Source organism: Carettochelys insculpta, chromosome 6 (genome assembly GCF_033958435.1).
Source record: "Carettochelys insculpta isolate YL-2023 chromosome 6, ASM3395843v1, whole genome shotgun sequence".
NCBI classification, from domain to species: domain Eukaryota; kingdom Metazoa; phylum Chordata; order Testudines; family Carettochelyidae; genus Carettochelys; species Carettochelys insculpta.
The window spans coordinates 78,689,520-78,713,219 of record NC_134142.1 but is presented as its reverse complement, the minus strand read 5'-3'; the positions used below and the strand labels follow the sequence as shown (position 1 = coordinate 78,713,219).

At 44.4% G+C, this 23,700-nt stretch overlaps 1 protein-coding gene and 1 long non-coding RNA gene across 2 annotated transcripts in view; one reads left to right on the top strand and one right to left on the bottom strand.

The window, feature by feature from the left end:
* The window catches only part of TMEM41B (transmembrane protein 41B), a 23,941-nt gene extending 7,798 nt beyond the window's left edge, over window positions 1-16,143 (bottom strand). Inside the window, exons 1-5 of the mRNA XM_074997428.1 lie at window positions 15,938-16,143; window positions 9,439-9,556; window positions 8,448-8,576; window positions 3,357-3,450; window positions 560-664 (exon numbers count right to left, since the gene is read on the bottom strand). Of these exons, the coding sequence (XP_074853529.1) occupies window positions 560-664; window positions 3,357-3,450; window positions 8,448-8,576; window positions 9,439-9,556; window positions 15,938-16,013 (522 nt within the window). The 5' untranslated portion in view covers window positions 16,014-16,143. The remainder of the gene's footprint in view (window positions 1-559; window positions 665-3,356; window positions 3,451-8,447; window positions 8,577-9,438; window positions 9,557-15,937) is intronic.
* Window positions 16,105-23,700, top strand: LOC142014594 (uncharacterized). Its single transcript, XR_012645988.1, has 3 exons — window positions 16,105-16,195; window positions 20,001-20,068; window positions 22,041-23,700. It is a non-coding gene; the product is annotated as an uncharacterized LOC142014594 (long non-coding RNA).

Genomic DNA, 23,700 nt, shown 5'->3' with positions numbered 1-23,700 from the left:
TGGCTAAGGATGACCCTGGGGCTACAACTGGCAGATAACACCTCTGCCTGAACAAAGAGCAGGGAGGAGCTGAGCTGGGTTTTGAATCGGGGGCGGCAGTTAGAGGCTGGGGAAGGGAGAGCTGGAAGGCAGCCAGCCTGAGGAGGGGGAAAGCTACACCCCAGAGGGGCACCCCTCGGGGTCTTCCCCCCAGGACAGGTTGGAAGGACTGTCTCGGGCTGCTATGCTGTTGCTTCTGTGAGAAACTGGGCATCTGTTGCCTAATAAACCTGCTGTTGTACCTGCTGAGTGAGAGTCACTCCTGCCAGCGGACGGGGTGCAGTGCAGGGGGACCCCTGAACCCCATCACATTACCATAACAAATAGTATTGTACACTCAGCAAATAGCAGCATTTGCTTTAAGGAGAATACACTGAGTGAGGTCCTGGGTGTGAGTAAGTATGTCAGAATCAACCATTTCTTACTAGGTTTATTGTGAACATCCCAACCCTTATGTTTCCATCTTCTTCCATTTGCATTTTATATCATCAGCACAAACAATTACCAAGGGCAACATTACCTGCTCTGACCATTTCACTGCTTTCTCTGTTAAATATCTGTACACAACTGGCCGTCCAACTAAATATGAAAGCATGTAACAGAAAGAGGCTCCAAGTCCAGAACACTGCAAATGGAAAAGAAAGTGAGAAGAAATTCTTTGCAATTTGTACAACAATCTCTAATCCCTGCTTACTACATTAACAATAAAAGAGCTGGCTCCATACAACCACCCATTTAGGCTGCTTTACAGGGCTCTCCTTGTTGTTAGCAACTCCTAAATAAACAAGAAGTCCTGTGGCACCTTATAGGCTACCAGATATTTTGGAGCATAAGCTTTTCCGGGCAAAGACCTGCTCCGCCAGATGAAGAAGCGGGTCTTTGCCCATGAAAGCTTATGCTCCAAAATATCTGTTAGTCTCTAAGGTGCCACAGGACTTCTTGTTGTTTTTGGAGATCCAGACTAATTCAGCTACCCCTCCGATATTTGTCATCCTAAATATACATAGACAAGAGCAATCCAGGAAGGTTTTCTTTAACAGCTTTGTTTAAGTAAAAAGATACATTTGTTTACATCCATCTTGACATTCATTACATATGGGAGGGTCTCAGAGTATGTGAGGGTTCCATTCCACACACCCTCGCGTAACCCGGATTTCGCCTAAGTGGTGGTCCAGCTTCTTCCCCGGCAGAACACGTGTTCTGCAGCCAGGGAAGCAGTGGAAAGGAAAGTCCTAGGGTCGGGGGGCAACTGGGGAGAGTTAAGCCTGGCGGTAGGTTGGGACCATGGGAGGAGGGTGTGGGGGATAAGGCTGGGGTGTGTTAGGGCTGCAGGAGGGAGAGGGGGGGAGTTAAGCTGGAGCTGTGTATGGGGTGGTGAGTCAGACCCCTTCTCGGGCGGTGAGCCCGGACACAGTGGGAGGTAGAGCCAGAGCCAGGCGCAGGTAGTGAGATGGTGGGGGGTGAACGGGGGCTGAGGGGGTTTGAATTGGAGCCACGCGTGGGAGTTTAAACTGGGGCAGGAGAATGGAAACAGGGCCGCATGTGGGGGGGTTTAAACCGAGGTGGGGAGTGGAGGGTGAACTGGAGCCACATGTGAGGTGAGCCAGAGCTGCGCGCAGGCAGTCAGCAGGGCCACGGTGGGGGGTTGAGCCAGAGCCAGAGCTGGGCGTGGGTGGTGAGCCGGTTGAATTGGGGCTGCGCATGGGGGGCTGGTGAGGTTGAACCAGAACCGCACGCGGGGGATTTAAACCGGGGCAGGAGTATGGAAAGGGGGCCACACGCGAGGGGTTTGAATTAGAGCCGCACGTGGGGGGTTTGAACTGGGGCAGGGGGTGGAGCGTGAACCGGAGCCAAGCACAAGGGGTGGTGAGCCAGAGCTAGAGGTGGGGGTGGCAGGTGAGCCAGAGCTGTGCACAGGCGGTGAGCTGGCAGGGGGTGTCGAACGGGGATCAGGGAGGTTGCGTTGGAGTCACACCTGAGGGGTGGTGAGCTAGAGCCAGAGGCAGGGGTGGGGGATGAGCAGGAGCTATGTGCAGGTGGTGAGCAGAGCTGGGGTGGGGCTGAGCCTGGGCCATGCAGAGCCAAGGGGAGCGAGTTAAACGCAACTGGAAATTGCACTACAGGGTTTACTATAGGAATCGGGGTCAGACGCATAAGAGCAAGGTCGCGTACTCTAAGTTTGCATACTCTCTCTATTCCAAAAATGCTAAAATGAGAACAGTTACCATTAATCAGTTTAACAAAGCTTTGAACAGTAAATATGAATGAAAGTAAAAAAACCCTTACGTGGATTCTAAACAGACTGATTCTTAAATTGCCAAACACATCACCTCAAAGGCCCTTACTGTCTGCTTGACACTCTTTTTAGTCACCACCTATTTTTTAAATAAAACTGTCTTAAGCCCTTCAACATCATGATCTTCTAGGCAGCAGAAGAGAGGACAGGACAGGACAGGACAAAACACAGTCTTTGAAGCCTGTCAACAATATTCAAGAATCTCTGTTTAAGCCACAAAACTCAGTTTAAAAATATTTCTGCTAACCAATGGGAACTGGAGAATTCTGGAAAGAAAAAAACAATGGTTTTGGGGTGCAGGCAGTAGCTCTCTGCCTTTGTAATTTAAGGTAATAAAAAGGCAGACCTAAGTACTTCAATCAGTTGGAAGTTTGGTGTTTTTTATGGGCAGAGTTTTCAGCTTGAGCTAACAACTGGGGCCAAATTTTCAAACTCTTTGGCGCTCTGACCCAAACAGCTCACACCAGTAAGTCTGACAGTGCACTTCAAAAGTGTCCCTTCTGCACCCAACTTCCATCCCAGACTCTCCCACCCCACCCATTAACACAGGTTGCAACTCTCTTGTCCAGCACCCTCAGGACGTGACCAGTGCTGGACACGAGAGTTTGCCAGATGACAGGAGGTCAATATTTTCTAGCAAATTACCAACACATCACTGCTTACTGTGCACTTAGAAAACATTTAGGGGTAAATGACATCTAAACAACAACACAGGACACTGAGCACCAGGACTGGTGGCTGGAACTCAACTTGATGAGACCACAGGAAACTTGGCCACACCTAAGATAAGTAGTCATCTGGCTAACTGAAATCATCCTGGATTATGGAGTTTGCCCGAAGAGAGTGTTACGGATTACAGAGGTTCAATCTGAACCGTAGACGTGCATGGCCTTTGACCACTTACTGAATTCTGGGAACAGCTCCCCAAAAAATTGGCAACTCATCCTAAACCCTGCTTGATCATAACAGTGGTGGGCCATTTTATTGAAGAGGTGGAGAGAGAGAGAAAGAACATACTTACCAGACAAACAAGAAATAAGGCTAATGGGAACGGATAAAGAAACCCTGAGAGGATACTGAGAAATATAGAGCCAGGTATAGCAAATGTTTGCAAGCTGAGTGCCTCTCAGTTAAGGAAAGAACATCATGTTACTTGGAAAACTTAAATTGTTCACGTTAAAGTATAGCTGAGCTCTAGAAATATGCATATCCTCAAAATACTACTGTTGGCATAAACATATTTAACAAAGCCTTATTTGCAAAGACATTTTTAGTTAAGTCGGGCAAGCTTTTTTTTCCAGATTTTAACTTTGTTCATTTTAGTGTCAGGATGACTTTGATAAGTAACAGTACAAAGAAATACAGGTTTGACCTCTATACTCTGGGCTTCCGTAGTCCAGCAACGTCTGAGTTTTAGCATCCCTGTGGGCTAAAGCACTTATGGGGAAAAGCCAGGCCCAGCACCCAACAACTCCTCTTCTGCATTCCCAGAGCTTCTCCAGCTGAGTGCCCCCTCCGACCCCCACCCCTGCTCAGTCAGACAGACTTTCTGCCATTTGCCAAAGAGGACACTGGTTCAGAACCCCTGTCAAGTCCAACCTGTACAGTATGGCCAGTTACAAACCCCTCACTCTTTACCTAAAGTATACACATACCATTCCAGTCTCATAGCTCTCTCAGATTTCAAGGCAAGAAGGGATCAATAAAATAATGTAATCTAACCACCCACATACCACCAGGTGAAAAGTCTCTGCCTAATGTTAATTCCTGCCCAAACCTCTAACTTCTGTTTCTGATGTAGTACATTTTTAGCAGAAGCTGCCAAAACACCCTGAACATTGTGGAGGTATTATGGATGTTGGAACTAGCATAAAATCCAACACATTTGCGTGTGACACACACCAGAAATTTGAAGCCAGGTCTTCAAAAGTTACATGCTAATACAATAACCTACTGCATAGACAAACCCCTTAAGTGTTTCATTTTAAGAAGTGAAATTTTCACACAAACCAAGAGCAATATCAGACAACCATCTAATGAGGTCACCCTCCTACCCTAAGTTTCTTCCCTTTAAAGCACCTGTTCATCCTATAAGGACTCCCTATCTATTACATATACTAAACAAGAGATGTTCAAAATGCAGTTAAGATTACATTAACAGAGCATTTATGTGGTCGGGAACACATTCAGCTTGTACAGAAGCTCACTCAGCTTTTTTAAGGTATATTTTCAGTGCTCATAGCTATCTATAAAGGAAATCATCCAAATGCAGCTCTAGAATAAATGATGCCATGTTGCATGCATGACTTTGAAACTAACAGTGACTCATAACAGTAGATTCCCTTGTTCCATATTAACCCAAGTGTCAATTAAGGCACATCAGTGTTGACATGAACTGTTTTGTGATCACATTAGCAAATGAAATTGAGAAAATCAGAGTGATAAAAATCCATCAAAACTATGAGGTTGCTGCCTGTAAGTAGATGAGAGAAGGTTCTTGGGATCTTGCCACCGATTCAATTCCAGGATGATGTGATGTGGAACTACAACCTTGCTCCTGTGAGGTCTTATCAAATAGTAGGCTAACTGGATCCGAAGTTTAAAGGACTACAAGTGGGAATCTGAAAAGCACTGTCACAGCAGGACTTGCCAATGTGGTACACAAGTCCAAGGCAAGCCTGTGTCATGATCATTAGATTTAATTTCATTTCATATAGTAGTAAGTACAAAGATAGCACTCTGTCCTTTGGAAGAAAAACCTTCGCTGACCAGAACTAATCCTGGCTCTTATGAACATTAAACAGTGATAAAGTGAAGGACAATTCCTTTTGGTTCACACAGAAGTATACTTAGGTAAACAGGAGAGGAAACATTTTAGACTTGTTGGCAGTAGATTTTAGTAGAAGTAAGCAGACTGATATTTCTCCTTCAGTTTCCAGTTACCACCACTTAGCATTTTATGAAGACTCACTATTAGTACTGCTAATGACTGGGCCCTGCTATGACTCTCGGTTACTTCCCATGAGCCAGATGGAAGGCTATGTGGAAACAGGAGTGCTGTAAGTTAAGAGTTACTAGTCTCTACTAAGCCTGAAGACATGGAATGATGGAACTACAATCCTGAAGCTGTTGCATTTTCATTCTATCTCCTTGGCTCAAGGAGAGGACAAAGATTCCCTTTCTTCTTCAGAAAGAGGAAATATCAAAAGAAAGTCCCCTGTACTCTGCAATACCTCTTCTATGACTTCTAGACAAAGCAACAAGGCCATTCCTATTTGGAGAAGGTTCCAGTGTGACATGTTTCTGAACAGACAGGGAATAAGTAGTACATAACAGGAAAGGCAAGGAAATGGTTAGAGCAGACAGGGCTGATGATGCTTAGCACCCACTGATCAAATGTAATCACAACCCACGCCTCGTGTAATGAACAAGGTGGCTTCTAAAGGTCAGAGTTGGCTCTAGACTGGCTCCAGTGTGGTTTCCAGAAGTTTCATCAAACCTGCTGCTTCCAAGAGCATGCGATGCAAAGGACAACAGTCTCCTTGAGTGGCCCTTCACAAAGGTACTCCAATTATCGAGCATAGAAGTAGAAGACAACTATATTTTTGGGAAAATATATATGTACAATTATGAGAGAAAACTGGGATGCATTCAGCTAGTGATCACAATGGGAACCTACAATCTTTACAAGTCTAAATAGAGCATTTCAGCTGTTTGGCTGCTGAATAGCTCCGTACCTTTGAAGGGCAGGTCTTCCACATTGACAACACCATGCAATAAGCCTCTTTGGTTTCGGTGTTCAACAGTTTCAGAGTACGATACATCTTTGGATACCTGTAAGGCTATCTTGAGACCACTGATCTTCTTTCATGTGCTCTCCAAATTCCCTTTTCTTATCCCATGAGAGCATTTTCAGGAAACCTGACTTGATTTCATGTCACAAAATTGTATTTTGAATTAAACCTATTATTTTACTTTAGAACACAGAGCTTACTGATACAGAGGAATTTGTCTTATAACAAAAGAAATCCAATGTTTTATGGTCTTTTTTGGGATGCAGACATGGATTTTTCTTGTATTGCCAATATCACAAGTCATCCTAGGTTATGATAGGAATATAAATGTTCAAAGCTCCTTCCCAGCTCTTTTTTGCTCCTTTTAGATGAGTGAGGAAGAGTAGTTCTGATCGGCCAAAGGTTCTCCAGTTCAAGTGTGCCTTCCCTAATAAGGAGGATACTCCTGACTGTACCCAAGGAGTTCAGGATGTCAACAGATCTCCCTGCATCCCAGATTTTAATGCCCATGACCTCAAAGGTCAGTAGACAGTGGAATGCCTTGAAGGTGCCTGGTGCACCTGCCTCATCTAGTGACAGCAACTCCTTCAGAGAAGAGGGAGATTGATGAAGCTCTTTTGGTGTGGTCTTTTCAGATGTCCGTGTCTGGCTCAAGCATGGGAGGTCAAGCTAATGACATCACTGGGGAGCAAGATCTTTTCCATAAGAAATGAAAGTGACGCACATGATGGTGGCTCACTCTGATCAGCAGAGACAAGGTGCTTAATTCATCAATAAAAGACTAAAAAATTATCATTAATCCTATTTTAAAATGCCATCCTCATGTTTACTGTGCGTAACTGATTAGATCAACAAGACAGACATATAGGCTCAACTCATGAGGAAGTATTTTGAGGGTCTGGGATAAACACATCACAGCACGCACATTAGTGATACACTTTGGTCAGGTAATATAAGACAAGACATGGTGTTTAGACATTTGACTGCTTGGGTTTGTTTTTTTTTTAAATAAACACACTTGTTATCATACATCCATCTGTCATTACAACTCATTTACCTTTTGTATAGAATCTATTTTAAAATGTCATTTGTGAACAACTGTTTTTTGAAAAAGAATCTGCTGTGAAGCTAAATCATTACAGTAAACTGTCTTAACCGGCATTCTACCATCTGGAACGCTCAAATAACCGGCATTTTAACCATACGTAAATTTTAGTTACGTTTCCTGTAAGTATAGTATAATAAAATACAAATAAATAAAATACAAATAAATACAGCAAACACAGTATAAGTTTACAGTGTACAATACTACTATTGTTGGTAAGTAAAGTACTCTGCATACATTTGTTTCTTAATATCTAATCTTGTTTTTCTTTAGTGTTATGCATTACTAGGTATACCTCTCTATTATCCAGAATATTTGAATATCCAGCAACCTCCCGGTCCCAGGGCTGCCAAATATGAAAAAGTTTACTGTACAGAATTAATGAAATTCAATAACCCTGACCTGAGTTGCTAAAACATCTCGTACTGAACTACAGAGCAGACTTCTTCCACTATCCTTTTAAAAATTGTAAGTGGAACAGCTGATGACAATTACTAATTAACATGCTCTAAATCTTGGACCACCAACAAAAATATAACAGCTTCTTGGCGTAACAATTAGACTGTATTTAACTTCATATATCTTGTACAAAGTAAGTTCACTTGAAGAGATTCAGCAACTTTTTGTGTAAAATAGACATTTCATAAGAATTAAGGCATGCCTGAAATACTTTCTAGCAATGCCCAAGGTAGAAGTTTAAACTCTCTAATTAATTTTCTAACAGCTTTATTACAGGCAGTGTTTGACTATCTTAGGAACATACGGAAGTACATAATCTTGATTTTCTTTTTAAGTTCTCCACAAGGTCTATAAAAATTACTTTAAATAACTGAACCAATATGTTCTACTACCACCAAATATTTTATAAGTTAAATATTAAGAACCATTTCAAAAAAGGACACAAGATTTGTGGATTTAAAACAATGTTTTAACTACATTTACTAGTGTAAATGTACACAACACTTTCATTCTGTCAGCCTGGTCCATTCTTCACGGCAGGCACTGAAATACTCAAGAAAATTACTTTGTACTTCAGTGTTAAATATTCGTGTGCATTTAACGGCTGTCCCAGAGACAACCCCACAGACATATTTTTAACCTTCATCCTCTGATTAAGCAGCAGTAATCTCATTTACATCCCTCCAAATTTTTCAGAGAAGAAAACACCATTAACTGCAACTAAACGTCTTTCACATCAGCAGGAAAAGGATACAAAACATATGTGGCAAAATAAGCCACTAATACTTGGACGTAGAAGGTGTTTTTATATTTGGAGAGGACCTTTCCTAAGGCCTTAGCATCATCCATGTCTCTGGGAATCTTTATACAGTCTCTCTCTTCTCTAAAGAAAAAGAAGAATTCCAGGAATTACACTAAGTAATCAGTAAATAAATTCTAAAATTCATTTGCCCCAGTATAAGAATATAAATAGCTATAATGTGAGCAAAACAGGCTAACTGCTGGTGTGATAAATATCCTAGGCTAAGAACACAAATGTAAGATTCTAAAGCTCAAACCCTCAAATATTTTAGGAGTTTACAATATTTTCCTCCTTCCTCTGATTACATAAGTGAAGAAAACTTAACATTAACAGGGTTTTTTTGGGAGGAATGGAGCATTTCATCATTCTTCACAAGAGAAAACATTTTTCACGTGTTTTGAATGCTGAGTGCATACTTTTTTGTTTTTATATTGACATCTAGAGTGCAATTTTTGTATCGTTACACCTTATTTCAATGAGGCACACACAACACATTTTGCTGCTATAGTTAAAAAGCAATACAACAGCCCCACTGTGGACACAATTATACCAGTAAGTAAGTGCCTTTTACAGGCATGGCTTATTTCCCCCACTCATACGAGAACAAACAAAAGCTGTACAAATCGCATTTAAATCAGTATAACCTCATCCAAGGAGGGGAGGATTGTATTGCTTTATTTTAGTGGTATGGTTAAAGTGGTACAACTTTTGCTTTTAAACTAACACTGTGTGGCAATCTTCAATACTTGCTTCCGGATATTTCCAACCTTGAAGTTTTATATTTTGACAGTCTGGATTGTCTCATCAGTTCCTCCCCTTTCAAATTTCAACATTTTCATAACCTGATAGAAGTATGCCAGTTTAGGGACCTAGTAAAACTTTTAGGTATAGAAGATACTACAACTAAAAAAAAAAAAAACACAACAATCCTTCCTATACTTACTCACTAAGCTGTGGAAAATTTTTATATACTAGAAACATAATCGAAGCAGCAAATAGGAAGATGGACACTAGTATGAGGAGTGACATTCGGGCCGATCCACCTTCTGTATGGGCCTTTCCTAAAATTGAACAAAATTATAATTAAAAAGGAACACAGAATTCAAAGTTATGCTTCCAAAAGCTTTTAAACTAAGTATATTGTGGATAAAATCTTCCGACCAAAAATCCTCTCTTATATTCTCTGGAACTGGGGTGTGCAATAAACCAGACACTGCTTGCCAGGTTAGCCCCTGGCCAGCCCCTGAAGCTTTATTTACCTACCAGTCCACAGGTAGAGCCGATTACAGCTACAGGAAGCAGTGTACCACTCTGCCTTGCTTCCTGCTGCTCCCATTGGCCAGGAGTGGTGATCCATAGCCAACGGGAGTTACAAGCAGCTGTGTCTGTGGACCAGCAGGTAAATAAAGCCTCTGGCAAAAACTGCTGGAGCTAACTTTGGTGAACCATGCCTGGCCCGCAGGCCGATTATTGGCCACCTCCCCTAAAAGCTGCAGGCAAAATCTTGCATTCACAGAATCATAGAACCAGAGCTGGAAGGGATCTCAAGAGGTCATCGAGTCCAGTTCCCTGACCCAAGCAGGATCTAACCCAACTAAGTCATCCCAGCCATGACTACATCAAGCCAGGACTTAGAAGCCTCTAGGGATGGAGATTCTACCGCCTCCCTAGGCAATGCATTCCAATGCTTCACCACCCTCCTGGGGAGGTAGTTTTTCCTAATATCCAACCTACTCCTCTCCTGTAACTTCAGACCATTACTCCTTGTTCTGCCATCTGTCACCACTGAGAACAGTTTCTCTCTATCCCTTTTAGAGTACTACTTCAGGAAGTCAAAGGCTGCTATTAAATCACTCACAGTCTTCTCTTCTGCAAACTAAATAAGCCCAGATCCCTCAGCCTCTCCTCACACGTCATGTGCTCCAGCCCCCTATTATTTTCATTGCCCTCTGCTGAACCTGCACCAGCACATCCACATCTTTTCTATACAGAGGGGTGGAAAACTGGATGTAATACTCCAGAGGTGGCCTCACCAGTGCCAAATAGAGGGGAGCAACAACTTCTCTAGATCTGCTTGAAATGCTCCTCCTAATGCACTCCAATATGCCACTGGCCTTCTTGGTTACAAGGGTACACTGTTTACTCATATCCAGCCTTTCATCCACTATAATCCCTATGACTCCTTCCACTGCACTGCTGCTGAGCCAGTCAGTCCCCAGCCTATAACAATGCTTGGGATTCTTCTGTCCCAGGTGCAGGACTCTATGCTTCTCCTTGTTGATCCGCATCAGATTTCTTTGGCCCAATCCTCCAATTTATCCAGATCACTCTGGATCCTCTCTCTATTCTCCAATATATCTACTTCTTCCCAGTAGCTTGGTGTCATTTGTAAACTTGCTGAGGGTGCAATGCAGTCCCTCATCCAGGTCATTAAGAGATGCTGAACAACACTGGCCCCAGACCCCAGCCTTGGGGCAACTCCACTTGAAACCAACCACCATCCAGATATTGAGCCATTCCTTACTTGAGCAAAGCTCTCTCCAGTATAAACCCAAATAAAGAGTACAGAAGCTGGCCCTCAATTAATACATTAAGGCAAAAAACCCAGTTCATAGCCTTATTGATCACAGCAAAGTAGCATGAGAATATACACGTATACTAAACTTTTTGCCAAAAATCCCCTACCACTGATTTAGCTTCAATAAACAAAATGCTAATGGCCATGCTGTCTAACTCTGCTCAGCAAAGATCTAGCTCTGCATGAACTCAGGCCATTTCCACTCTACAACAAAAGGTATTTTTAAACACATTAGCTGATTAAGTAAGTTGTATGGGATAAATTTATGAAAAACATCTTGCCTTTTCTAGACCAGAACAGAAGACACTTATTAACATGCAGTATAGCCATTGTTTTAAAATACGCACCTTTTCCTAACGAAAAAAGATTCCTTTATAAATAGGTGCCACTTAATCTGTATCTATACATTGAGTAGATCTAATTATATAAATACACCCTCCCCTTCATGGAGATACTCTTGTCCCATTATGCAGACTTGCCTACATAAAAATATTCAGGAAAGTTAAGATTAACTGGCCCAAAGGCACTGGACAATAGGCCCCAGTTTTCCCAGGGATGCTCTTTTTCAGAAGCAACATTCCCTTAATTTGCTGTAGCTCAGTCCATACATAGCTATACTACACTAAAGCACTTTGCACATGCAGTTATACCAATAATAAATGCTTTCGATCAGGGCGGCCAACCAGTTTGGGACTAAGAGCCATAGCTTCTCACATTGTGCTGCTGGATGGGGTGGCACCCCCCCCCGCCATCCCTAGCACTGAGCTGCCTGTGGGGTGGGGGAAGGCACCCCCGCACCATCGAGCTGCTGCAGCCAGGAAAAAGGGTCTCTCTCTCTCATAGCTCTCACCATGAAACTGCCCAGGTAAACCCAAGCCCCAACCCCTGCCTCACTTTGAGCCTCCCCTCAATCCCAAACCCCAGCTCTACCCCATGCCTATAGCCTCTGCCCCAACCCTCACTCAAGAGCCTGTACCTCCTCCTGCACACCATGTGCCACTCTCCATACCTGGAACCCTTCTCCTGCCCCCAAGTCCACAGCCCCAATCCAGAGCCTGAACCCCGATCTTCTGTTCCAGCCTTGAACTCTGAAAGCCTGGTCCCATCTTGGAGACCACACTCCTCGCCAGAGCCCTCACACTCCTGCACCCCAACTCTCTGTCACAGCCTTGATCCCCCTCCCATACTCAGAACCTCTTTGCCCCATTCCCAGGAATGGATTTTTGTTAACTGCACCAATGTGAAGATTATGTGTTCATCACACATCACCTCCATTCGGATGCACACAAGAAAAATTAATTCCACTCAGGGGTGTGAAAAATTAGACATAGCACTTCCCCACACACCGCTCCCCACTACCCCGACAGACATATTGGATAGTAGGACTCAGGCTTTGGCCCTCTACCCAGGATAGAAGGGCTTGGGCAGGCTTCGGCCACATAGTCATCTTCCTTGTCAGTAGAGGGCAGCAATATAATGAAGCTCAAGAGCCCCCAGTATAGCCAATACTGGTTTCATAAACAATATGAGCCATACCAACAAATGCACATTTTTAGCAGAATACTCTAAGACTTTGGCCAACAGAGCCATTTCGTATTTTTTTCCCTTCATTTTTCAGTATTCCACCAGTCCTTAGTTTCTCTGCTGGGGTTCCACAACACAAAAATCCCAAGATGCTGGTTTCATCTGCAGCTCTGGGTGGCATAATTATGCCACTACGCAACACGCACAGCAATGTATTGCATTACCATTTCATTCCTGTAAGCTAGGAAAGAGATGATGAAACACAGACAGTGTATAACAAACAAAACAAGTGCCATGACTAGTGTCAAGTTTACTTACTTTGCCAATTTTGCCTTGAAGTCACCACAAATATTTATCATATTCCCCAAATTTTACTACCACTGTTGCCTGATGTGCCATAATACTGCAGCATGCAGCTACCAAGTTAATTGTGTCTTTCAGGTTTTTTACTATCACCTTCTTCAGGATCACAATCCATTAATATGAGGGGGAAAAAAAAACACCAACAGATGGAACTAATAAGTTATATTAAGCATGTGCAATGGGGGGGTGGGATTAGTATTTTCTCCTTTTTTCACCCATTGCACCAAAATTTGGTCTAACAGTTTGCAAGATTACAGTACAGAATTTAATGCAAATGGCTAAAGATTTCCAAACTGTGCTTATATAGTCAAAATGTGTTTAACACAACCCAGAATAGATAAATACAATACTTGCCAGACCACATACACATGGCTGTCTTACCTAAATACACCTGATAGAACAATGATGTACTTAGTGGCCATGTCTACACTACAGCGACCTGTCAGCAGAAGTCACTGTTGGAAGATTTTCTTCTGGCAAAACATTTGTTGACAGACTGTGCCCATACACAAAAGCAGATCAAAAAAGCGACCTGCTCTGCCAGAGTGCGCCTGGACAGCCCAGCCCTCTCTCGACAGAACAGCCAATGGGTAGCACAGCAGACAGGGCTGCCCGGTGATCCAGAATCCCTGTCTGTCTACAGAGCACCCCACTCCCCCAAGAGCATCCACACTTTTTTTTGTTGGCAGATTCCGTCAAGAAAGGTATTCTGCCTTGAGGAGGAGACACAGAAGGCTGCCAACAAAAGTGCCAAGTTCTGTCAACAGTATGTCAACAGAACGCATTTTTAGTGTGGACGCTCAACTCTCTAGTGTGGACAGAGCCACAGAGTATTTTTCTATTAATTTACAACAGTGCCTTTTTTTTTTTTTTTTTAAAAAAAAAATAAAAGGAGCTAGTACTTGGATGACTTCCCTTGCCCCCGTGCCATAAGATTGGTACCGGTACTACCAGCACAAAAAACCACTTGTCTACAACCATATAATACTCCACTATTTTAATGCCTAGTAAGTAAGTAAATACAATTTAAAGCTCCAATCTTGCAAGCCACTCCATGCAAGTGGGGCTTCATGTGAGCACAGGGATGCTTGCGACAAGTTTTGGAACCAAACAATCTGTTTTCATTTTGAACTCCCTATCATTAGGATAGATCACAAACAGACTTAGGTACAACTGTGTGCTTCATTAACATTGTTTCCCTAAAAACGCTGAGCCCTGAGACAAGCCTAACAAGTGACAGCTCACAACTCATATGTGCTGAACAGGGATGACTGGTGAAAGGGGCATCCACCAGCCAGGTAACTTGCACTCCACATGACTCCTCCCCATGCCACCTGGAGAAGGCTGGGACAACACCCCCTATCCAGGCCCCACCTCTTCCCCAAGCCCCTTCCCCCACTCCAGCAATTCCACCAATAGCAGCAAGGGTAAATGAAGTAATGCAATTCTATGCTGCTTGCCCTTTTGCTGTGCCTCTTGCCCACAAGTGTTGGCGGCAACCCCACCCCTCCCCTGAGTGACAATAGCCAGGAACAGGGAGAGTACAGCCAAATTGCTCCAATTCTCCCCCGCCCACACTGCTGTTGGTGAGTGCAAGGTGGCCTGACCCCTGCTATAGGTGCCAGCCCCCTCTTGTCTTTGAGGCCTCCCAGAGGCTCTGACTCCTCACCCTCTCACCCATGCCATTTCAGGGAGGGGGTCATGCAGTCCCTCAGCCACACACACCGCATGTCACCATGGGGGCTGCAGATCCTTCTGTATGAGCCATTCACCCAAGAATAGTTCAATACAGTGTCACTCACTGAAACTTAACAGAGGCCTGAGCTGACCAAAGTGCATCTGCTTTAAGACACTGAGATCCTGACCAATGGGGGAGTGACAAATGTGCAAGGGAGACACTGTAGGGCAGAGAAGGAGGCATCAGGGAGTAACCAGCAAGAGAGAGGCTTGACCCCTTCCTTACTCTTCTGGAAGATTACCCATCAGCACTGAAGGAGTCCACAGTACTTAGGAAGTCTTTAGAACTCATTCTTTAACAGCAACATCTATCCAGCTGCCATCAATACTGACTACCACCTCAATGCCTGCACACTCCTACCGAGTGATCCCACAGTGCCCCTCTCCCTGACCCCATTTTCCCAGCTTCACCAAACCATCCACCACCTATTTCAGTAACCCCACCCCGATACTGACCCCAAAGTCCCTTCTCCTGCCCCAAACCAACTGACCCAACAGTGCACCACCCCAAATGCTGACCTCAAAAGACCCCCCCCACCTCCCTCTTGCCCTCTAATCGACCTTCCCCAACTATTAATCCCACAGAGCACCACCCCTTGCCTTAAACCAACTTTCTTAGTGGCCCCACCTAAATTCCCTCTAAGCTGTACAGCCGCAGCCCTAGCGCCAGCGATGATAAACATCTCTTTCTTGGTCCCATGCATGGGCCTATCCTGGCAAAGACAAGTAACCCTGCTCCTCAGACCAACAGCTACTACAGGGAGTCCACTTACCCCACCACAGCCCTCAGGCAGACTGCATTCCCCTGGCCCCTGGAGTCTTCATCCAGCCCAACTCAACCCTCTGTCCCAGCTCTGACCCTCTCCCAAACTCTGGGCACCAACCCACCACACGTCCCTTCCATACTGGTGCACAAAGCAAAATTAATTCCACAGACGCACGGTAAAAATTAGAGGGAATATTGGCTCTGCCAGGCACACTGATTCTGGAGAGCCCCTCTCAACCCCACAAATACCCCTCACCTTGCCAGCGACGCACCCCTCCCCCTACACTGACCCCCCGAGCCCCGCCCGCGGGGCGCCCCCTCCCCCGACACCGACCCCCAGAGTCCCTCGCCCTGCCCGCGGGGCGCCCCCTCCTCCGACACTGACCCCCCCACGAGCCTTTCCCCCTGCCTGCAAACTGATCCCCAGTGTCCCTCCCGCAGCTCACACCGCCCCGGCAAGCTTTACGGCGGCACCTTCAATGCGCTGCCGCTGGGGCCGGGCGCTCGCCAGCTCGCCGGGGCCCCGCTCCGCCGTTCTCCGCTGCGCCATGACCCCGCGCTGCCCGGAACCGGCCGGCGACAGTCAGAGCCAGCCCAGGCCTCCCCGGCACCAAAGGCCGCGAAAGGAGGCGGAACCCGCCGCTCCCGTCACCCCACCGAGGCCCCACACGGCGCATGCCCAGCCCGCGGCGCATACTTGAGCCCGCAAGGCGGATTTTGCGCGTTTAACAGGTAAATACGGTAACGCCAAGCAGGGTAGCGCGTTTAGACTGTCACTTACGACACTTCAATGTGGTAACGTTAAATCAAGATAGTTTGTTCAACCCTGTAAATACGGTAATTCTGCGGCGGGGCACTAGGTGATCGGTCCATACATGCTGTGAAGCTGCAGATGAGTTGTATGTTTCGGTTTATGCTAACGCCACTTCTGGGTGTGGCTAGTCTATTAAATGCGGTAGCGCGTATGCAGATTTCCGTGTTTCCCGGGCGCGTGCGTTGACTATTGAATATGAGCGTGAAGCGGCGCGAGTCCGTATGAGACTACGTCGCTAAGGCCGAATGTCTGCCTGCCCCAGCTCCCGTGCTGTAAATACAGTAAGGTGGAGCTGGAGTCGGGCGGCCAGGAGGTGATTAACCATTGGAACAACCCACTGGACCGAGGGGTGGATTTTCCATGGTGGGCCGTTTCTAAGCGCTGGGCCCTAGGCCGGCCGGGGTGCGCGGGCACCTGGTACCGTGCTCCACGCGGCGCTAAGCGCCCTAAGCCTCGCCTCTTCCACCCCAACGCTCCCATCGGGGTGTGGAGCCGGCTCCCCACAACTCGCCCCCAGGTCTGCGGTGGCTGTGAGCACCCCTGACGGTAGATCACAACCATCTCTTCTGGCCTTAGACTCGACTGGGTAGTTGCTGGTGGGCTAAGTGTACTGGGATTGGAGGGTCAGCACTTCTACTGTTGGCAGGCTCAATAGGCTCTAGCAGCTGATGGGCTCTTCCATGTGATGCCCTTCCATGTGGTGTCTCAGACACTACAGTAGTTTACTCGGGGGGGAAAAAAGGCAAACACCCTGAATTGGCTAAACAGCTTCAAGGAAGTAAGTCCCAGCATAGTCCAGAGGGAAATCAGAAGATGGCACTTCTCAGGCCTACTACCCGGGATTTGTCTCCATTCCTTTCTTGCTTGCAAAAGGATCTCTCTCCACATCCTGTGCAGTCCGCCAAATCGTCTTTGTGCCAGAAAGATGTCCTATGACTTTAATGGAAAGTCTACATCTCACAATCTCAACCTGCTCATTTTTGGGAAAGGAATAGGGCGTGTCCCAAGTGTGCCAGTAGCCGTTTCTCACAGCTCACTGGAAGTACAAGACTTTTTCCTTTCATAACTATAGCAAGTTTCAGAGGTAGCAGTATCAAAGAAGTAGCTGAGTTAGTCTGTATCTTCAAAACCAACAAAAAGTCCTGTGGCAGCTGATAGACTAACAGATATTTTGGAGCATAAGCTTTCATGGACAAAGACCCGCTTCATCAGAGTGGGAGTGAGGTAGCAGTGTTAGTCTGTTTCAGCAAGAAATGAGTCTGGTGGCACCTGAAAGAGTACCAATAGTAGATCACCATTTGAATACCTTTTAGCCTAGAGCAGGAGTCAGCAATCTTTCTGAGGCGGAGTGCTGAAATTTGACCTTTTAGCCTTTATGTGCCCTCCGAGTGCCAGTGGTGCCTTTTAAAGTCAGGAATAGGCCTTGTCATGAATGAATGCAGGGAAGGGGTTACTCTTTCTGATGTAACTGGAATTCCAGGTGAGCCAGTGGGAGTGAAGTAAACCTTTTTTAAACTGAGAACAATCGCGGCTTTTGGAGCTTTCTTTTCTGCAGACCAGCAGAGAGGAAGACTTGGGGGAAACGGTGTCTCCCAAGCATACAGAAATAGACTGTTGCAAAATCAGCCATAGAGATGTAAGTAAAAGAGAAATGTATAATTAGAAGCGATCAGGTTATGGTTATTTTGAATTTGGTTGGACTGGCTGCTCTGTTTTCTCTTTTGTGGTGTTGGTTGATTTGATGGTTTTTCCCCTGTAATTTTAAGCTGAATCCCAGGGAAATAGTTTTCTTTGTGTGCCACCTCATTATTTATTTTCTCTTGTTTTGTGAATAAATCTCTTTTTTAAAGCAAACAATCTGATTACCTGTGCCTGAGAAGGGTCTGTGTACATGCCTTCGGCCCACATAGCTATCAAGTTACAGCTTGCTGTTCTCAAGCCCCCTGTGGAGGGGGGAACGGGATTGGAGTTTTATCCACAGGAGGCATTCCCCAGTGTGCCTGCCGGGTCAAAGGGGTGTTCAAGGATGGGGGTGGGAGCAGCTCCATTTTCCAGGATCCAGAGGATCTGTAACCTTGAGAAGTTTTCAAGTAAAGCCTTTGTATAGGCAAGGTGTTTTTAAGTTTCTGCAGGGCCCTACTTTGTGCCCTCAAAGCAGGGAGTGGGAGGAGCCCCTGACAGTCCTACTAACAGCAGCTTCATTAATAAATGAATTAAGATGCAGAGCTTTACAGTTTAGGTGGTGGTTGGTAGCAATAGCTGGTCTTTTGTTAATGCACAGGCAGCATGGTTTTGAGCATGCGCTCAGCTGCATGGGGAAAGGGGGGTGGGGCTGAGCTCCAGCTTCCTGTGATGATGAAAATTGACTCAGGAGCCACTCTTGGTACCCATGCCCGGGGTTGCTGCCCTGGATCCCTGGCCTCAAGGAAGACACCCTGAATGGGGAGTCAGGAAACCATAACTTAAAATGTCACTTCTGTGCACTGCTGTTAATTTTTCTATGTATTTTATAAATACTAATGACCAAGGCTTTATATTGTAACTTGGGAGGCAGGAAGTATCATTCCTTCGTTTTATGAGTAATTGACGAGAGGGTGCACGAAGTGCCTTTTGACAGATTTGGGAGTAGAAACCAGTTTTCTACTATGGCAGACCTGAATTTCTGTCCCATTGCTTTCCAGATTTGAGCATCTTAAAATGCTATTTGTTAGTACCTCTAATCATTATCCATGTTCCCATCTCAGAGCCAGGAGCAGAAGCCCCCAGCATTCACTGCTTTTGAGCAAAAAGTTGTGTAAACCAAGGTAAAGGTCCTTTAGATGACAGGGTAGACATCTTTGCTGCAGTACTCACAATTGAAAATTCAAACCACATTGATGACTAGAGCCCTACCAAATTCACGGCCATGATAAATGCATCACGGACTGCAAAATCTGGACTTTCCTGTGAAAACTGGTCTTTTGTCTGATTTTACCCTATACTATGTATACTTCCCGGGGAGAGACCAGTGTTTCTCGAATTGGGGTTCCTAACTCAAGAGGGAGTTGCAGGGGGATCACCATGTTATTGTAGGATGGTTCCAGTGTTGCTACCCCGCTTCAGAGCTGCGAGGCTTGAGAATGGCAGCTATTCGCCAGATGCCCAGCTCAATACTATATATTGCCATGCTTACTTCTGCACTGCTGTTTTCAGGGCTGTGTGGCCAGAGAATTTTGGCTGCTGACTGTACCATGTCATTCTTACTTCTGTGCTGCTGTTGATGGAGGCTGTGCCTTCAGAGGTGGATTCCTCACAAGAAGCTACCACTCTCCAGCTGCTCCACTCTAAAGGCAGTGATGTCACCACTGCCAACAGCGCAGAAGTAAGGGTAATAGTACCAACCCCCACTTTCAGTAGCTTTGTGACCTTTCCCCTCCCCAATTCCTTTTTGGGTCAGCATCCCTAGAGTTAGACCATGGCATTTCAGATTTAAATAGCTGAATCATTAAATTTTACAATTTTTAAAATCCTATGACCATGAAGTTGATCAAAGTGGACCGTGAATTTCCTTTTTTTTCTTTTTTAAAAATCTGATGTATTCATAACATTTTAACATAATAAGAAAACGCCATTAACAACACATTTTGTTGTTAAAAACATTATATTCTGTCCGATAAAACACACAATAGCCAGGTGCTCCACTTTTTGATTATGTATCACCTATTTTGCTTTCTTATATCACAGACTGAGAGATTTGAAGAACGAGATATGTGAAGACTTTAGGGATATATCTCAAGGATAACTAAAAAACAGTAAGTAGTCAAGACAGCTTTCCAGACAAAGGTGCTTGAGGGGCTTTGCTCCACAATCCACTGGGAATAACAGAGAGAGACTGAAAACAGCTTTATTGACTCAGTGTATTCAGCAGTCCAAAGTTTAATACACATGCATGTCATCAAAATGCACTACACAAAGCCTCTCCCATCTGCTGAGCTATTCCCAGTGTACCACAGGGTATGTAACACATGCTGCATTTGCAATTAAACTGAGGTTAGGTGGAGCAAGGAACATGTCATGAGTATGTGTTTGTTAATGTAAGCACAAGATGGGACTTCTTTTCTGACCTGCTGTTGCTGCTTCTAATTCTTTCAGAATGAAAATAAAGCCCTGTCACACGCTTCAAGTTTGCCACTTGGCTGTTTCAACATTAGCAAATGCCATACATACTGAATATGTACACACCCCTAGAAGTTCTTACTGAGTTGCACTTGGAAAAGGTACCTTTAAGCTGAAAATAGAGTTTTCTAAAGATAGATGGATATAAAATATTGTGGAGAGTGGAATCTTTTCTGAACCACTGAAAAGAAACAAAATATTCTGACAGCTATTAAGTAAGGATTGAAATGGTCAGACATGGAGTCGCTCCCATGTCCCTGTTTGAAATATTTGATTTTTATCAGATTAAAAAAGCTGTGCATTCCCACAATGCACCTTTCACCTGACCAAAATTATGAATGTTCATTCTCTTCTCATAGGCAAGTAGAGAATCAGTTGGATAGCTGAATCATTGACATTGTTTCAGACTTAGCTCTGTTTTTTGACTCTCAGGAAAAGGAGAGGGAGGGCCTGATTCCGTAAGGTTCAAGCTCACCATAAGTAAGTTAATTTCAAAATGTGAAGCACTACACAGCTATTTATAGGTACTCTTTCCTCAGAGGTAGAGACACACTGTATTTTCAAAGCTCTTTATTCCCTCTACCATTTTTCAGTCCTGACTTCTTTGTGACTTCTTCCTCACAGGGGAAAAATATGGATATGCTCTCCCACCTCCACCTTCTTTGTTGTTCTTCCTTTTGATGTATAAAGGAGCCATGGAAGGATTTTGTCAATATAAACATTTTAAAAGAAATTCAGACTTGTCTACACTTAAAACACTACAGCAGCACATTACCTGTGCTGACTGGAAGAATTGTCTTGCAGGTGTGGGTAGTGAACCACTCCAAGAGATGATAGTTATGTCCAGAATGGAAAAATTCTTCTGTCAACCCAGCAGCGTCTACACATAGACTTAGGTCAGTTTAATTGTACTGCTGTGTGGATTTTTCAGAGCACTGACAAATATGGTTACATTTATCTAGTTCTCTAGTATACCCTCAGTCTTGGGTCTTATCTAATCAGGATCACTTTTTGGTGACTAAAGAGTTAGTGAAATCTTGACACCACAAAATTTTGAGAGCTAAACAACTGAGGGGAAGGAGATTTTTAGTCAGACTGCTTATAACTCTTTGTTTTTTGATCTCTTTTATTATATTTTACTCCTGTTCATAATGAATAAAGCTGAAATTATGTCATGGAATCCATGATTTCCCAGGCCCCTTCTCCCACCCCATCTTGTCACATTTGATTTTAGTAAAAGTCAGGGGCTTCCATGAATTATTTATTGCCTGTGACCTGTTAGTGACTTTCACTAAAAATAGCTTTGACAAAATTTTAGACTTAATAATGAATATGTGGGCCTTGCCTGGAGTAGGATTTAAAGGTGTGATGTTGTTAGCATGTCTTAGCTAAGAGGTACTAGCAGATGTGAAAAGTCTAGTGTAGACAATTTATGCTGGGTAGTTTCTCAGGTGGTGCAGATTGTGAGCACAAACATTTGACTTCAATGTATCTGTGATAATCTACACCAGCTGACCATCTGCCCCATAGTCTTTACCACTTGCTAAACTGTTTGAAACTAAAAAGCAGTCTTGTGGCACCTTAAAGACTAACAATATTGCTTATTAGGTGAAGAGTTTTCATGGGACGTACCCACTTCTTCAGATTTGGAGAATAACTGAGAATAACTATTTGAGTTAAAGCCTAGATGGGAAATTACCAGGCGGGTGTGCAAGTTTCATCTTGACTGAGACTGAAGGCTAAAAGAAAGACCTTCACAACTTCAGTGATGGAATTCCAATATGTGAATGACAACATGGTCGCTGCTTTTTCTCCCACACCCCTTCAGACCATCTTGGGTGCCCTCGCTGAAGCATACAAGAATCTCAGCCTCACACTGAACATCAAAAAGACCAAAGTGCTCCACCAACCCTTGCTTACAGGACAATCTCGTGCACCTTCTATTGAAGTCAACGGAGAACTGCTGGAAAACGTGGAGCACTTCCTATACCTTGGAAGCCACCTTTCCACTAAAGTCAACATTGATACAGAAGTCCAGCCTCATCTGAATCATGGAAGCTCCGCTTTCACCTACTTGAGAAAAAGGGTCTTCGAGAACCAGGGCATCTTTCCCAAGACAAAGCTCCTTGCATACTGTGCAGTGGTTGTTCCAGTGCTACGGTATGCATGTGAAACCTGGACAACAAAAAAGCATCATTTGAAGGCAATTGAACAATATCATCAATGCTGCCTCAGGAGAATCCTAAATATCTCTTGGAAGGTTAGCTGCACAAACACTAGCATCCTGGAAGAGTCATACATGACCAGTATTGAAGCCATTATCATTCATCAACAACTTTGTTGGACTGGTCACATGGTGCAGCTGTCTGATCAGCACCTCTGTGACATTAATGGATTTTTAAGTTGAATATGGAAACCATCCATATTTTAAATCGAATATGGAAGCCATATAGTGGCATCAAATCTTGTGCTAATCGGTCAAGTGAGGTGTCTAATGAAATCTGGTAATGTCCTGAATCTATTTATGCTACATGTATGTCTGTATCATGTTTGTATGTCAAGTTATAGTTATTGGCCCTATAGCTGTATTAGAAATGTTTTAGTGCTGAGTTTCACAATAGGAGGTGTGATCACTTCCCCTAGCCAGGATGATGGACTAAACAAAGGCTCAGAAGTTGACTGCACATTTCAGGAATTTGGAACTTGTTATCCACATCAGCCCAACTGGTCAGATGACCTGGTCTGAGCAATGGAATTGAAATCAGGTGTCCAGACGTCCATTCCATATGTCATGTTAATGGACTGGGACGTGCTAGCAAAACCAGCCACCAATGGCAGTTTGCCACAGCAGCTTACTGGGTCAGGTGATCCTGACCGTCAAGGGCCTATGGGAAGAAGAAAGAACTTTTTCCCGCCACATAGAAAAATACAGGATGACCCACACACTGACCATCTTGAGTCTAGTGTTCCAGAGTTCCAGTTCTCCAGTCTCCATTAATTAAGCCAATGTAACCTTGGCTCACACCCTCTCATGGGTGTGTTTTCAGAGACGTTCAAAAAATCAGCATATAACATCAGTGGCCTGCCTCAGTAACTGTGATTGATGTGTGTAATGTATCACATAAACAAATTTTCTCTCACCCTGTTCTTTCTTTCTTTGTTAACAGACCTTTAGATTTTAGATTCTAAAGGATAACAATGCATGGTGTTTTGGGTAAGATCCAAGTATATATTGACCTGGGACTGTGGCTGCACACTTTGGGGCCTG